Source organism: Carassius auratus, chromosome 40 (genome assembly GCF_003368295.1).
Source record: "Carassius auratus strain Wakin chromosome 40, ASM336829v1, whole genome shotgun sequence".
In the NCBI taxonomy this organism is placed as follows: domain Eukaryota; kingdom Metazoa; phylum Chordata; class Actinopteri; order Cypriniformes; family Cyprinidae; genus Carassius; species Carassius auratus.
Genome location: NC_039282.1, coordinates 4,836,058 through 4,853,068, shown reverse-complemented (window position 1 = coordinate 4,853,068; position 17,011 = coordinate 4,836,058). Strand labels below are relative to the sequence as shown.

Sequence of the window (17,011 nt, the reverse complement as noted above, 5' to 3'; positions counted from 1 at the left end):
CTTTTTCATTTTTTCATTTTAAGATCTGAACATTTCAACTTTCCTGATAAAGATTTATCGAAAACGAAATATAACAATAAAAAAAATGTTATAAGTTAATTGTTTTATTAGAAATGTATACACAAACAATAAAAGGACAACAGTGTGTAAAAAGGCACTATTTATACCTAAAATGATTAGGCATATGCGGGTTTAAAATAGGAAAGTAAAGACACACTGTATATTATTCATTATGACTGTTATCACAGTAAATATCACTGCTTTCAAAGAAGAGAAGGTTTTTACTGGCAGGAATGTGTGATTGCACATATATTTCTAAGATAGAATCAAATGGTTAATATTCTGAAATTTCATCGGTCTTTATTCAGTGACTCGAAGGGTCCTTGGTTTGTCACATTCGGGGCTGTCTGCACTCCCGTGTTCCACACGTAGGTAAAATGGACCTACCAGCCAATTGAGAGGTGTATTGTTGACCAGGTAGTCCATGACGTTATCTGTGGAATCTCTTATTCTGCTCAGCTGGGATCGACTGCTGGCGAGGACGCTGTTGGACAAACCTTCTAGGGCGGCAACCTTACTGAAGCTGCTGTAGATCTGGACCCGAACCTGGATGTGCTGAGGGAGACCTTTGAGACTGGACACCAAGACCACACATGTGCTCTTGAGTTGCTGGCTGAGGAAGTGGGCAATGGTCAATGTGTGTGATTCAATTTGCTGATTGAAAAAAAAAAAACATTTGCAAAAGAGAGAATGAGAAATACTCAACCATGCAACTGAACTTCACGTCTCTAAAAACAAGAAATTCAGCCTGTATCTTTGAGATAGCTTTCAGTAGGGCTGCATGATATAGTGCAACTTTCAAATCGCCAAGACTGGCCACAAAATAAAAATAAATAAGAAATTAAGATGCAAATATTATTTTTGTAATTTTACATTAAAAAATAATGATTATTTTACAGTACAATTGTGTAATTAAAATATATTTCTTATTTTGTTTAATACTTTTGGTTTTAATATTAGTCACAATAAAAAATAAAAAATAAAAATAAAATATGAAGAAGGAAAAATACTGATTTGGTGGGAAAATAGCCTAAGAAATCTTTATTTTTATTTTTTTTATTTTTTTTTTACTAAATATTTTTGCTGTATGTTGGCTTTACTTAAATTAATTTTATTTTGTACATTTCACAAAAAATTACAAAGAAACGGCAAGAAACAGAAAATGTTTAAGTAAGTAGGATGACTGAAATAGTATTTTCTTGTAAAATGTACTCTAATCTTTGTTTTAGTTTCCTAAATCATTAAGCCCTAAAAGGATTTTGCCAATAAAAAAGTCGTAAAAAGGAATTTTCCAGCATAAAAATTATTTTTATTTTGCACTCCACAACAAAACCTCTATAGTATAGGTATTAACATCATTCTGGTGAAAATGTATAATATCTATCTATCTATCTATCTATATATATATATATATATATATATATATATATATATATATATATATATATATATATATATATATATAGATAGATAGATAGATAGATAGATAGATAGATAGATAGATAGATAGATAGATAGATAGATAGATAGATAGATATTGCAAAGTCATTTTTTCCCACTATTGTGCAGCCCTAGTTTTCAGTCACATGATATCTTGGATACCTCAGCCTCATGTGTGACCATCTCATCTTCTTCCTGACTCTTCCGGCCCATCAGCGAACTCAGTTTGTCATGTAGCTTCTGGGTAAACACATCAAAATGATGCAGTTATATTCAATCTAATAACAAAATCATAATAAAAAACATTACATTAGAAGACAGTGTTCTGACTGTTATTAAAGATCTCCAAATTGATCTCATGAACCTACTAGATCCATTGTGTGGTTCAGCTGAGATATGGACACTTTGGCATTATGAACTTGATCTACAGCCTTCTGGTAAGCCCTGTCCCGGACTCTGCTGGACAGAGACCCCAGCCGCACGTAGTAACTGGGTGCATCACTGTTATTTTCCAATCCTCTGGAATTCTTCTCTTCACTTTCTGAGAGAGATTACAATCAGGGACAAGCAGAGAAACTGTTAGATTTGAGAATTTTCCATGGGCATTTTATAAATATTATTAATGCGTTTAATTTCAGATTGCTATTCAACAGTCTCTTTGAGATGCGCTTAAATCTGATGTTCCACACATGAATGGGATTGATATTTCTTTTCCAGGAAAATGTAATATTTCCAAGAACTATTTGATGCTAATAATGGAGCACACAGTATGCAGATTCTTTCAGTGTAACTTAAAAAGCCATACCTCACAAGAAGCATATCACAAGAATATCACAAGCAGTTCTCAGCAGGTTTTTACGGGCAATTCATGGAATAGTAGACCAAAAAATGTATTTAGTCACACCCATGTCATTCCATACACTATTTGAACTCTCTGAAAATGTATATATATAGCCATTTTATATGCATATTTTTTTCTCATTTGAAGAACTGTTTCACTAGGATATATGTCAAAATAGGGAAGAAAAGACTATTTTAACTTCTGTTTCATGCTTAATTTAAACTGAGCAACTTTAAGACACAGTCTAAAAATCAGCAGAATATCCCAGTGCCAGTAAACACGGTCCATCCCTCCCTTCTCCTCACCTCTGTCCTCCTCTGTTTCAGGTAAGTACTGCTCCAGGAGCGTCTCAGATGTGCTCAGTGCTGTGTTCACGCTGCTGCTCATCAGTTTGACCACTCTGCTCTCCATCACTGATTGGACTCCACCAGTCACCACGGTCTTGGTCTTTTCCACGGCTCCTCGTGTTCTGTCTGTCACATCACTGAGGGTGAAGGAGACAGACTCCTTGGCACAGTTCATGCTACCGCTGACAGCTACCTTTGCTCCTGTCACTGCCTCTTTTGCACTGGCCAAGATCTTAAAGAGAAGAACCATTAAAGCAGTGCTTGGAGAGTGGTGACCATTGAAGCTTAAAGTCAACATGACATCAAAACTGTCTATACAGTGCTGCAGTCATAAGACTAGTTGGTTCCCTTTGACATTTTCCTATAGGTTTTAATAATGGGGATTTCCAATTCATGAGTAAAATGAGGTCTGTGGTAAATATAAATTGGCGATACTTGGGGATTTTGCTCTACAACATAAATTAAGTAATTATGCTTATTTTGTTAAAAAAGTATGTTTATAGTAAGTAACTAGATAGGAATGTTTGGGGTGTGAGTGTGTAGAGTGTAGAGTATTGAAATACCCATTTTAAAAAGCCCATAAGAAAATATTAAGGGAACCCATAGAGAATTAATCTTCCAGGTTTTGAAGCACAAACGACAACGATCATATGATCCAATCAAATCCCAATGGACAAATTCAATCACCTGATTCTGTTACTTTCCTGTTTAATACAGTGAAACTGCTTTGAAATAATCTCTGTTTAAAGCGCCATAAAAATGACATTACTTTTTTTTTTATGGAATATTGCCATGTTTATTAGAATTGCTTTTTTATAAATGATGACATGTTTTCTCTCAATGATCCTATCAACTCCCATTGGTCAAGATCAGGCCCTGTCCTACATCTGTTCTTGTTTGGGAATCCATTTAATTTGGATATATTTCACAAGAAGTGAAGAAAATATGAATGCAACTTACATTTCATGCTGACTTTGACATTTAGACCATATAAAAGCAGAGTTGATGTAATACCTGATCAGACGGCTTGTGTAGGATCGGCAGAGTCTTCTCTATCTTATCCAGTCCTTTGCATGCCATGTCATTTGCCATAGAGACTACAGAGAGACACAGGAACTTTGATAAATATATATTTACACTAAAATCAGCCCTGACCGTAACCTGCAAACAACATTCGACTTACTCTGAGGCTCTAGCTGGCCGATGATTTGGAAAGCACCGTGAAAAGCAGCTGAGGTTATGGATTTCACACCACTCTCAGCCACCTCACACACAGACTTCAAGTACGGATGGGTGTTCTTGGTGTTACAGTACACATTTGACACCAAGTCATAGGAAGAAATAAACAAGGGAAGGTGAACTATCCGTTCAAACACATTCTAGAAAGGAACAAACAGGAATGAACAGATTAACTGACATTCTAACCAACAATAACCATTTAGAACTATTAACAATTAATATTACCTTTTAAATGAGCTAAATTGTATAAATGAGGATTAAAATGGCACACCTGGTTATTCACACCGTCCACAGAATCCATGTCACTTTTTGTAATGTATAGTTATCAGAAAATCTGCAAAAGATCATTCAAACTGTCATAGCAAATAGAGATGACTTTATTTCCAGTAAATAACATCTCAGAAAAGAAGAAAGTTTAAATATCAGTATAATAATAAAGAGACAACTCTTTACCTGCGGTGCTGTCTGAGGTTGCAAACTAAACCGAGGAGCTGACTCTTATGGTTCTGTGCTCTGTTGAGGATTGAGCGCAGGATCCGTGTTTTATAGGAGTCATGAGGACTGATGTAGTGCAAAGGTCGGGGATTTCACTGTAGGATATGGCATAAAAAGTGTTTACAAGGATCATTCAGCGGTTATGCACAATTCTCTTGGTACTTAAGTTGAAAGAATTCACAGTTTGCCGCTTGTGTAGCCGATTCACGCCTGAAACTTGTGACTTGTGAAGAATTACTGAAAATTAGCATCTGACATATTGCAGCAACTTCCGTTCTACTGACTTAATAACTGAGTGATGTAGGTGAAAGATCACACAGAGGGTCAGTTCAGGTGAAGGGGGGCAAACAAGTCTGAACGTTTGCCCTATCAGGAGCCCATCGTCACAAACGACTTTGTTATTGTGAAATTTTGTCATCTGTCTGACAAATTAAATAAATAACACAAATAGAGTAAATCTCTTCATGTAAACAAACTTAGGCTTTTTGTGCTCTTTCAATTAAGTTGGCAACCACTGTATTTTAACCAAGATGCTGAGTGCCAAGATCATTGTTTGCGCTTCATTCTCACTACTAATACTAAAGTATTAAATAACCCATTCATAAAGTCATTAATTCCTGAATGAATCAGCCGTTCAAATGAATCAACTGAAAGAATGACTGGGTTGGTTTTTCCTCCAAATTTTATATCTATAATATCTCAACATGAATTTTATTGCACTCATGCCACTTTTAAGCCTCATTAAATGTCTGAAAATGTACTTATAAGCCACTTTTGTGTTCTTTTCTGTAATACAAAATATTTTTTTTATACTAATTATATATGTTGGTCTTATTTTTTTTTATTATATTGTTTTAATCAAATACATTTTTGAATTTGACATAGATGACATACTTTTAATAAAATTAGATAAAACAAATACCATTACAAAGGTAATAAGAAAACGCACCTGTAAATCACTTTAAGGAGTCAAATATCACCTCGTATTACAGAAGGCTATTTTTTTTATCAGAATGTCTGATTATTGATAAGAAGATGTACCAAATTTTTTTTTTTAATTAGGAGAACAAGTAATTTTTTTTAAATACTGTTAATTTAATTTAATTTAATTTAATTTAATTTAATTTAATTTAATTTAATTTAATTACTATAAAATATAAAATATCTTAACAAGAAAAAAACAGCAGACAGCTGAATGAGATTCACTCTCCGACAGCAGGTGGCTCTTATGGAACAGCAGCATCCAGCATTTCCTTGCTGTAAACAAAGCAGTGCTGCGCTTATAAAGTCTGCTTTAATATGTATTATACAGAGACAAGATCAAAAGAAAATATCATCTAATAACCTGCTTTTCTAAAGACAGTCAGTGCCCATCAGAAATACATTCATATAAACTTCTATCCCAGTTGTATCATGAGTAGTTTAATATCTCAATCGATTTGAATCGTCACATATTAGTATCCAGTTTCAGCCGGCTGTTGGTGCATCGTTACAGCATAAAAGAAGTCAACATCGCTCTTTTAGTGTAAACACATGGAAAATTAAGGTAAAATCAGTCCCGAAAGAATATAAAATACCTAAAACCTACAGAAAATGTAATTAAATGGGTGATTATTAGATTGTCTCTTAAGTATAATTTACACTAAAATTCATCTCCTGGTTTAAAAAAATGTTATTTATTGAAACAACTTTTCCAGTATTAGTCATACAATCAATGTATTAACATGTTTGTATTTATTTATTCATTTATTCAGGTATTAAATTAGCCTATAACTTTTCTCCTTATTAGCAGTGTTGCCAATTTGGGGATTTATGTCACCAAACTTAGATACTTTCTCATTGTAGCTGCAACTTTTTTTGTGTGTGACAAGGAGCTATTTTAGCTATATTTAAATAAAACTAGCGATTTTTTTTAGATTCTTTATTTTCCACTTGGCCACACCCTGCTGTAGGCCTGTGACCTCTCACACTGGCTCTCAATCAAACCAGTGAGTCTGCACAGTGACCACACCAGTACACCATGCCTGCCAATAAAACACCACAGTGTCGTTGATTACATGAGGACACCAACTACTCAATGCATGAACATCTTGTTTTCACCATGGACACAAAAGTTATACCACATTTCATGCACAGTCATGTCAACCAGATACTGAGAGACACATTGCATCATCGTGTCATGTGTGCTGGGATGCAGTATTTTGCACTTACTTTGTAGTAATAGAGTGTGTTGACTGAAATATGTTTGTATGAATAAAGTTTTTGTTTTTGGAGAATCATAATATATCTTATCTGTTGTATTTGAGCAGGACACGAATGCACTTTGGTGACACATAAAACTAATTCCATCATTTCCATCATGTTTGGTGTGCTTGTAGATCGCAAGCATTTCCTAATTTCACAACAGAATTTTTTGATACACAAACTTTTGTTATATTTTTATGTTGTGAACAGGCCTACACGTCAAGAAATAGGTGCGTAATTTAAGTGTTGTAGCGTTGTATAAACACTAGGTGTAGCTAAATTAAAAGAAAGGAAGTTTTCTGTAAGTATCCTGCTAGCTAGACTAAGGTTGGTTGACAATTTCTTATTCTTTGAAGAATATCTCTGGTGGAACAAACATTAATACATTTAATGTATGATGAATACTTAAGTGCTTCAGAAAACATACCACAATATACTTCCTGAATTTATGACTGACCTCAACAACCAACCAGAATTTGTTTTCATATTTTAATGATAAATAGACTATGATTATTGTGGATCCTTGAGAGGTTGGAAAATAACAAGAGGGCAAACATTCAGATGTTTTTTTTCGGTAACAGCATCCAGTGAACAGTAATTAAGCCGGTGCCAGCCTCTCCATGTCCCAAAATTATAGTGATTTGTAAAGAAGAAATTACTAGAAATGCTATAACATATGGAATTACCCTCATTCATCCAAATCAAGCCACCAAATTATATTATTTATGGATGGTACATGTAGGAGAATCTATTTTATAATACACCATAAAAGCAAATATGATGTTCTGTAGTTGTTGGAAAGACACACGGTGACACTCACTGACTGAAAGAAAGCAAAGGCTATTTAGGGATTATTGTGGTTTTTATCAGCTGTCTGGACTCTCATTCTGACGGCACCCATTCACTGCAGATGATCCTTTGGTGAGTAAGTTATGTAATGCTAAATTTCCCCAAATCTATTTCAATGAAAAAACAAACTCATCTTCATCTTGAATGGACTGTGGATGAGTAAATTATCAACACACCTTCATTTTTGGATGAACTATTCCTTTAAGTGGGACATTAGCATAATTGTAGAACAGTGTATATATAGTAAAGCAATCATTTAGATCTGTTGGCATCTTGTGCTGACAAACTGAAAAGACCATGATCACTCAGGACAAAGACCGAAATGACTTCACTCTATCATTCTACTGAATCATTGAAACAAAACTCGGACTCGGCCATCCGACAGAATATGCTTCGCAGGGAAATTGAATCTGGCTTCTGCCCATTTAGAGATAGGACACAGTTAGAGATCTCATGTGCCTGTGCTAATATAGTTATGCAAGTGGAATCAGCAGACAATAAACTGGCAGTCACATTTGTTTATAAAAGTATAATGTGATTGATTTGTGAAGCAAATACAAAGAGAATAGAAGTGAGATCTCGTAAGTCAGAAGTCAAGAGAGAAATAAACAATAGCATCATTCTAAGGTTAGCATTTGCTTATGATTATGTGTCATAAGTGATAACATAAATGCATCTGCAAGATCATACAATCTGCTTAAAGCAATAGTTCACCCCAAAATGAACATTTTGTCATCTTTTACTCAATATAAAGTTGAATTATGAATTGAAAGTATTAGTTTTTCTTCTGTTGAACACAAAAGATTTTGAAGAATGTTAGCAAACGGTTGCCGGTAGCCATTGACTTCCAGTACTATGTAAATAAAATACTATGGTAACAAACGACTACCATTACCTATTTGGCTACCAACATTTTTTTTGTTCAACAGAAGACACTCATACAGGTTTGGAATAATTTGAGGCAATGCAAAAAATCATAATAAATCTTAACTTTTTTAAAAATGTAACTTTTTGTCAATTAAAATTGTCAATAAAAAAGTGACAACATTTTTATTGTAGCCTAAGCCTACTTACACACACACACACACACACACACACACACACACACACACACACACACACACACACACACACACACACACACACACACACATATATATATACTTTATTATACTTATGCTATTTAATTTTCAATAAAATTGAACCAAAAACATCAAATAAATCAGCCCTGAGAAATATTGGCTTGTAGTAAACCGTGTGAATCAGAACAACTGTTTTGAAGGGCGGGAGCTAATGATTTTCCTCCAGTCAGAGTGTTGAAGCTCAGGGAGGAGTCTTTGACAGCCTGCTCTTTGGGCTTGAGTTGATTTCTATAGTATATCGCGCGAACTGACGTGCTTCGCTCTCAGATTTGTACGCAGAGACGCACGTTTTGCACGCTCGCGCAGGCAGCGGACAGCGCTGGAATGATATTCATGGGCGGCGGACGTAGAAAATGACCTTTTGTGATTACGACGAGGACTTGGAATTTTCGTGCTCATCTCTTTTTGCTACACTCTATTTATGTTGATTTAAGAAGTCTCCGTCGCTCGCGCAATTTGGATGTTCTTTCCAGAATGGACCGCGTAAAGAGTTCCATGCAGCAAGTCCCCAACCCGATTCCCAAAGTGCTCAGCCGTCGCGCTGGCGGTGCCAACAGTTTGGAAACTGAAAAGGAAAACTTCGAGCGTAGTCAGGTAAGAAACTCTAAACCCCACAGGGCAAGTTATTTCATGTAGCCAGTTCATCGCCAACAAGCTCATTGTATAGCAAGCCACGTTTTGTCTATTTCTACAATTACTAGTCGTTAGATACTAGCTACTTATTCATTTTATTTACTAGTGGTAAAGTTAACATTTTACAATTAGCTATTATTTCTTATCTCAACATATTTATACTAACAAGTATAGACTGAATAATGACTAGTATAGGAGTTTTAACTAGTGACTAATAGTATACTAGCACATACTTGTCAATTTTGGAAAAAAAATTAAGAAAATGGTTTCAAAGTAATTTTTTTACACCATTTTTGTCAGTGTAATGGTATCCAATAAATACTAATGAAATTGAAAAAGTAGTCTCTAGTGGACTGTTACTTCTAATTTTTTATTTTATACTAAATATTAGCAACACAAAATTAATTATTAAAGGAATACATATTAAACAGTTTGCCACATCTTTAAAAAAAAAAAATCTTCCACTCAGAGACAAACTATGGAATGAAGTAGGTAGTTAAAGAGCATTATTTGTTTTTAATTTAATGTATTTGTAAAATGTGACCCTATTGGAAGTGATTTCTCACTTTGTGTTCAAAAATCAGAGCGGATCCCGTAGTGGTTACCTGATAGGTGGACAATTTTTGCCTTCAAATTACCTTAATATCTGCACTTCGTGTGGTGCCTGAAGCACCTAATAATGTGTGTTTATATTTTCAAGACCATAAAATTTTTTTTTTTTATTTCCACCATAAAAGCTGTCATGTTTACAGTACAATAACTGATGGCCTGTTCAATTCAGTTTTCAGTTCAATGAACCTTTGGCCATATCACACCTTTATTTTATCGGTCCACACAGTCTAATGTCATCGATTCAGGACAGGAGCAAAGTTCTACCTGGCACCTGTCAGCATAAGCTAATGTTGATAATGCTTTACAAAGTGACATTAAGAATTCAATTACATGCTGACGTTTTTCATAATATGACATTAATGTTCAATATGAAAGGTTTACCTCATTAATACAAGCCCGTTTCACTTAGTCTTGCGTTTCCAAACTGATGGCCATGCATCGAGCAGATCTAAAAGCTCAGAAATGCAGCACTAAAACCAGTGCACTGGGTTTGATGGTCATGCATTATGATTCTTGGTGTCTTTCCACGTGCCTTCAGTGTTTTAGAGAAGAATAAACAATATCTTGTTTATTGTGACCTTTCTGAAGTGCACATGCATTGAATTACGCAGTCATTATCTGGGTGCTTGATGCTCAAAGTGCATTGTGAAGTATAGAGAAATGCATTCTCATTGTTCATGCACTCCTCTCACTTCTCTGGGGGTCTTTCCCCTCCCCATCCAGACACCGCAATCAGGAAAAGTAGGTCACACGAATGAAGCTGCAGCCGACTGCCCTACTGCTGGGTTTCAGAGTGTTTGAAAAAACAGCATGACCTCGTTCTTGCCTAGGTTTCTTGAGGTAGACGTTGTGGCGGCAACTAAAATGCACTTAATTTCTGGTTTGATAGCAATGTCAGTAATCTGCAGCATCATGTTTGTGCAACATTCAGTCCTCCTGTTTACAACTAGGACAGTGACATGGATTAGCGGGACTCATGTGACGCATGCGCTCTTGAACTCCTTTAGGACCGATCACCTGGTCAGACTCAAACGTGACTCTTCCTATTTTTCAAATTGATTCGATCAATTGTAATTCAACCAAAAACATTGAGTGCTAAAGTTGAACTATGAAGCGTAAAATGAATGTTCACATCTAAAAATAACACTTCAAACAGCACAAACTGATTAGGTCTCAGAAGGAAATGCCATTGTGAGCGGTCCTTATCAGCTAGTTTGACTGGAGGAAGTCTGATCCCATAATATCCCGTCTCTTTTCTGCACTTGGAATGCTATGTTTAGATTGATAGGCCTTCTGTGGTGTGAGTTCAGTCTGTTTTAAATGAGAGGATGTTAGTGTGGTGCTCTGTAATGACATGAGCATGGTTTGCCTTGTGGCTGGGTGTTAGGAGACTAGCGTCTGCTTAACTTGAGTTTCATATGGAGGAAATCTAAGCAGGGAACCTTTGTTGTGGTCGGAGTCTAGCAGAGGGACTTCCGTCCAGCCTCTGTCTGAATCCACACAGATGAAATAACATGTTAAGTGAGTGTTGCCAGAATAAGTCATTTGATAATCAGACTGAAGCACTGTAAACATCCCGTATCAGGCAAAGTTCAAGACCATCAATGTGAAAGTAAAACTGCTCCCATTTAGTTTGTTCACTGGTGCATGTTTTTCCAAATATAATCATTCAGACAGAATGTAGTAATTAGCTTTTTCCTTTGATTCCGGGGTTTTTTTCTGTCTAAATGAAAGCTTGATGGTTTAATATTTGCACCCAGGAAGCAGTTGGGGGTTAGGTGCCTTGCTCGAGGGTCTCGCCTCAGTCGTGGTATTGAGGGTGGAAGAAAACGCTGGCCATCGTGCTCATCTGTGTCAAAATGTTTGAGATGATCAGTCAAATCAATGTAGGCAGGCTTTACTGTTCACAGAGGCTGCTGAGAACAAATTTCCGTGCAACGCTCGACACTCATAAAGTGCGAGATAAGATATAATATGCTAATCTAAACTTTTTAAGTGACTAACTAATTAATTCACATTTCCCATCTTACATTTTTAAAAGCCAAATACTTAATATCCCGTTTCACTTGGAAATATGTCACATCAACAAAGTCAAATTGATTTGTGAAAAAAGTTGTAAGGTGGCCATCGTCATTAGCATTTTTTCAGGTCTCAAATTTTTCATAAAAAATTAGCTGAAAATCAACACCCTCAAGCCATCCAAGATAGCTATTCTTCGGAATAGAATTGGATAAATTTAGCATTACATCACCAGTGGATCCTCTGCAGTAAATGGGTGCCGTCAGACTGAGAGTCCAAACAGATGATAAAAACCTCACAATAATCCACAAATAATCCATATGACTCCAGTCTATCATTTATGTGAATCTTCTTCTATCATCTTGTGAAGCAAAAAGTTGCATGTTTGTAAGAAACCAACCCATCATTACGATGCTTCTGTCATCCATAATAACACTTCCTCTAGTGAAAAAGACAAGTCCTGTTGTCCTCACCTTAACATTCAGTTTTAGACTGTTTTCACTGGTAAAGAGTGCTTATTTCTCTCCTGAATCAGACAAGATGACTTTTACTGAGAAAGCAATATTATAAATAGACTGAAAGCAGTGGTTAGAAGAAGTCAGAAATGCCTTAATGTTTTGTTTCTTACAAACATGCAGCCTTTCATTTTACAAAATGTTTTTATCAGCTGTTTGGACTGTCATACTGACGGCACCCATTCACTGTAGAGGATCCTCTGGTGAGCAAGTAAATGTTAAATTTCTCCAAATCTCTCTCTCTCTCTTTTTTTTTTTTTTGAGTGAACTATTGCTTTAATGCTATTTTAGGTCCATCACGGTTTGTCCCATTATAGCTCCTCTTCCTTTTCTTGTTCTACAAATCTATCCCACTTTAAAGCAGTTAAGTGTATGACCCTCCATCTCTGGTGCTTGTGTTCCTTCCTGTGCTGGTACCGTGCCCATGGAAGAATTCTTGGGAGGGGCCTAATCTTGCCCCCCTCTGACTTTCCCTCACAGAGTCAGACAATCTCCTAATCTCACCTTCCTCTAAGCAGCCAATCTCTACTTTTAGCATTTCACTTTTTCTATGTTCATTAGTTTCAGTGTCCTACCAGCTTTTAGTGTTTTTCTTTTTTCAGAAGTTAGTATTTGACTGTTTCTCTGCTTGTTAAAGTAACTTTTTCTATCTCATATGTGCACATTTACTGTAGCTCCCCCTGCGGCCCAGAGGACGAGGAGGGTTTGTTGGGGTCATTGAGAGCAGGAGGGCATGTATGAAAAGCCCTGAGACAGCAGAAAACACTGGCCCTGGCCTGTGGCCTCCATTCGCTCGCTGTGGATTAAAAATCCTATGCAGTTTGGCGGGCCGCCAGGAGTCTGTGCTAGAAACAGTGTTTGTGTCATACTGCTATCAAACTGACCATTAATGCATAACTGCAGGGAATGTGGTCAAATTAGATGCAGATTGTTGGTTGCTTTTTTAGTTTTGTGACAAATTGTGTGTACAGAAACATAGCCTAACTTTAAATATGTCCCCTTTATGATGAATCCCCATAGCATAAAGGCAAATGTATATTTTAATGTAGTCAGGCCCATTTATACTGTATGAGAAAAAAAATGTTAGCATTATAGTTATTCAAATTAAAGCAATTTTTTGGAAAAAATATATTTTCACTTAATCCAAGTAAATCAGATAAGTAAAAATAAATAATATAAAAGACAATAAATATTGTTCCAAAGCATTAGTGCCATATTTGTGCTAATTACTGATTCAGTTAAATAGTAAGAAAAAAAAAGTTTTGTAAGTATATAAGATGTGACATCCCGTTTTGGTGTCTGCACCAAATAAAATTTACAAAATAGATTTTATTTATTTGTGATTTTAATAACTGCTTAATGTCTGCTGTAAGATTTCTAATCACTTGTAAAAAATAAAGTGTAAAAATATGACATAATGTTCCATCGTCATTGAGCATTTCAGATATATTTATGTAAAAAGTAACAACAAACTCTCAAAGAATAAGTGATTATTCTAAAATGTATTTTAATTGATTAAAAACTTCTAGCTGACAAATGGGAAAAACCTAGCTTGATGCTTGACCTGACATGTGCGTGTGTTTGTTTTTTATGGGCCGTTCATACAGAAAGTGTTTTTCCATTCTAATGTGCTACCTTTCCATTGTTTTTCTATGTAACTGCAGATGTATGACTGTTGCGTTTGCGTCTTTTGCAGCATCTCGCTAGCCTACGTCAGACTTACTACTTCCGCTCAATTTCATTTTGCTTCTGTACTGTCTACGAAGCAAAGTGAAGTAGCAGAGTCTGGTATTACCAGGCTAGCATCTCGCACATGAGCGTCACATTTTTAAGACACCATTTTAAGTTAAACGAATTTCCACTTCTCCATGCAGTGCCACTCATCAATGTCTGTTACAAAACAGCGGACCAATCAGGAGATCCCATATGTGTGGCTAGTGTTGTGAGGTTTTCTTTACAGTAGCAGTAGTTGGCACGGCACCTTTTATTTGACGGCAACATAGCAGAGGAGCCATTCTGTGCTGGGCTTTTTAAAAAACATTCCTGAGCACTGCATTTCGCATTTTTAGACACAAATATGTGTTCTGTGTGAATGGCCCCTTACAGTTTTTTTTTCTTCTGTAAAACATTTATCTTCTGTTTTTTTGTTGAGTCGTCAGAAATTACAGTAACTTTTTAAGATCTTAATAATTTTATGATGCATTTTAATTGGTATTTGAGCTCTAAAATGATTCAGCAATTTGAAATGGCTGTTTTTTATGAAGTCTTTGAGAAGTCCTGAAAATCCCTTGGTCAAAAGATTTGAGAGTCCTGTGGGTGTGGTTGACTGAGCATGCTCAGATGCACTGGAACTTTATTATTTTTGTTCATTATCATTATATAAGTGGGCAGTAACTGGTTTGTCATTGACTGGCGAGTGTAAGCTTGTAGTTTCCAGGCTTGTGGTTAGTATGAGCTGCACAGATATATACAATGCCATAGCATCTCTCTGGGTGGAATATTCTTGACCAATGAAGCACGGCAGTGTAAACCGTCTCGATGGGCCTATCACATAGTACCAGGAGGTGATTGCCCTTTAGAGCACGCTTTGTTTGGAGAACACCCCCCTTCCCACTGCCACCATTTTCCTTTTTCAGTGATTGGGTGTGCATAGTTTATGTAAACATTATCATGTTCAGATCATTTGATCTTGTGTCCTTTTTTGGGGCATCTATTTTGCAGTAGATTTTATATTTGCGATTTATGTAAGAGAACAGCATCTCTGAGAATATAATATAAATGTATTTAGTAGTGCTGTCAAATGATTATAAAAGTTTTTGTTTACATAATATATTTATGTATACTCTGTATATTTACTATTTATATATAAATACGCACACATACGGTATATATTTGAAAAATATTTACATGCATTTATAAGTACAAATTTTATATTCATATAATTTATATTATATATAAATCCATTTAATATAAAACATATTTTTCTTTAATATATACATGTGTGTATTTTATATAGCCAAACTATGAAAAAAAGTGCGACTTATAGTCCGGAAAATACGGTATATTGTGAAATATTACTACTATTTCAAATAACTGTTTTCTATTTTAATATATTTTAAAATATAATTTATTCCTGTGATTTCAAAGCTGTATTTTAAGCATCATCACTCCAGTCTTCTGTGTCATATGATCCTTCAGAAATCATTCTGATATGATGATGTGCTGCTCAAGAAACATTTCTTGTTATTATCAATGTTGAAAACGGTTGCGCAGCTTAATATTTTTGTGGAAACATTTTGTGAGATTTATTTCGAATACTAATTTTTTAAACATTAAATTATATTTAAATTTAGTTTCAGTTCATTTTAATATAAAAGAGCCATGAGAACATTAGATAACATGATCTTTAATAAAAGAAACAAAACTGCATTGCATATTTAGTATGAACAGAATTTACATTTACAGTTCTTGTCACTTATAAAGTGCAAGTGGGAAGTTTTATGCAGTGACTAAGTTTCTAATAATGATTTATTATTTGCTCGCTTATTTCTATCCTTACTATTCTTAATTAAAAGCCTGTGTCTTTAGATCTGTTACACACATGCACCTGTTGGTTTAATAATGCTGCTTCACCTCAACATCAAACACAACCAGATGAGGGAGCCATCCACTAACATTGCACACGTATTTTAAGAGCACCTCACTGGGATGTCATCAATCACGTCTTCTATTCTGCACATTGATGGTTAAACTACATATATCGACTCATTTAGTAGGCAAACAGCTGTAGATAATGCATCCGTAAACGCATTTGCCTCAGCAGTGGGTCTCATGGGAGGTTTGTACCATTGCAATTTAGTTCCAGTGCAGTTTGTTTGTCTTCAGAAGCATTCATCATGATATTTTCGTCTCACTGGACGTTGCACCATCCTTGCGATACAAACACTTCCACTTCTGTTTCTTTTTCAGTGATGTAACGTTTGATATAATTCAGCTCTCGCTTTTTGTGGCAAATGACATCAATGCACGAAGAACTCCTCCTCTAGCGTTATATTCAGAACCTGTCACATAATATTGAGTCTTAAACGATTATGACAAACGCTCTTCATGCAGTGGCTCTTCCAGAGCGTTCTTGAGAGTCGAGCCATCCGCCAATCGAGGGGGGAATCAGGAGAAAGGAGAGAGGGGCTGTTCGATACTGAACCGGACACATGTTGAGTTAACGGACCGTTCCTGCGTCCTCCTCGGATTCGCAGTCTGCTTCTTACTTCCCGAGCTGGGAACCGATTCACCCTCGCGTCCGTAACCCCGTTTGAACCATGGACTCGAATAAAATGGTAGGTGATCGACGAAATGTTTAAGTTTAGCGGGTGTTCGTGCATCCACACGGTATTGGGGGCTGGCGCGTGCCCGTTCGAGGGGTTGTTTTGTATCGAGTGATATGAAGGAACGGTTTTGTTGTTTATTTACTTCAGATCTAGAGCGTTTACTCCGTGGACCGTTACATTTAAGCGAGTTGCATCTCGCTAAATATATTGAAAGCACATTTGAGCAAGTATTAGATTGTTTAGGCTC

At 35.9% G+C, this 17,011-nt stretch overlaps 2 protein-coding genes across 4 annotated transcripts in view; one reads left to right on the top strand and one right to left on the bottom strand.

Annotated features, from left to right (window-relative positions):
• Positions 1–144: 144 nt before the first annotated feature.
• Positions 145–4,491, bottom strand: LOC113058336 (perilipin-2-like). 2 transcript variants are annotated; one of them, XM_026226116.1, is made up of 8 exons: positions 4,381–4,491; positions 4,199–4,261; positions 3,872–4,067; positions 3,703–3,785; positions 2,647–2,920; positions 1,869–2,041; positions 1,663–1,740; positions 145–714 (listed from the first exon to the last, which is right to left on the bottom strand). In XM_026226116.1, the coding sequence occupies exons 2-8, from the start codon at positions 4,226–4,228 to the stop codon at positions 361–363; spliced, it is 1,188 nt and encodes a 395-aa protein (XP_026081901.1). In that variant the 5' UTR covers positions 4,229–4,261; positions 4,381–4,491; the 3' UTR covers positions 145–360. The 2 variants fall into 2 exon arrangements, with proteins under 2 accessions (XP_026081901.1, XP_026081902.1); XM_026226117.1 differs by lacking the exon at positions 4,381–4,491 and having other exon boundaries at positions 147–714; positions 4,153–4,255.
• Positions 4,492–8,891: 4,400 nt separating this feature from the next.
• LOC113058332 (huntingtin-interacting protein 1-like) overlaps positions 8,892–17,011 on the top strand; it is a 43,322-nt gene continuing 35,202 nt past the window's right edge. Inside the window, exon 1 of one of the 2 annotated variants that reach the window (XM_026226111.1) lies at positions 8,892–9,251. In XM_026226111.1, coding sequence (XP_026081896.1) covers positions 9,132–9,251 — 120 coding nt within the window. In that variant the 5' untranslated portion in view covers positions 8,892–9,131. Of the gene's footprint in view, positions 9,252–16,272; positions 16,774–17,011 lie in introns of those variants that run through there. The other variant, XM_026226112.1, reaches the window with a different exon arrangement.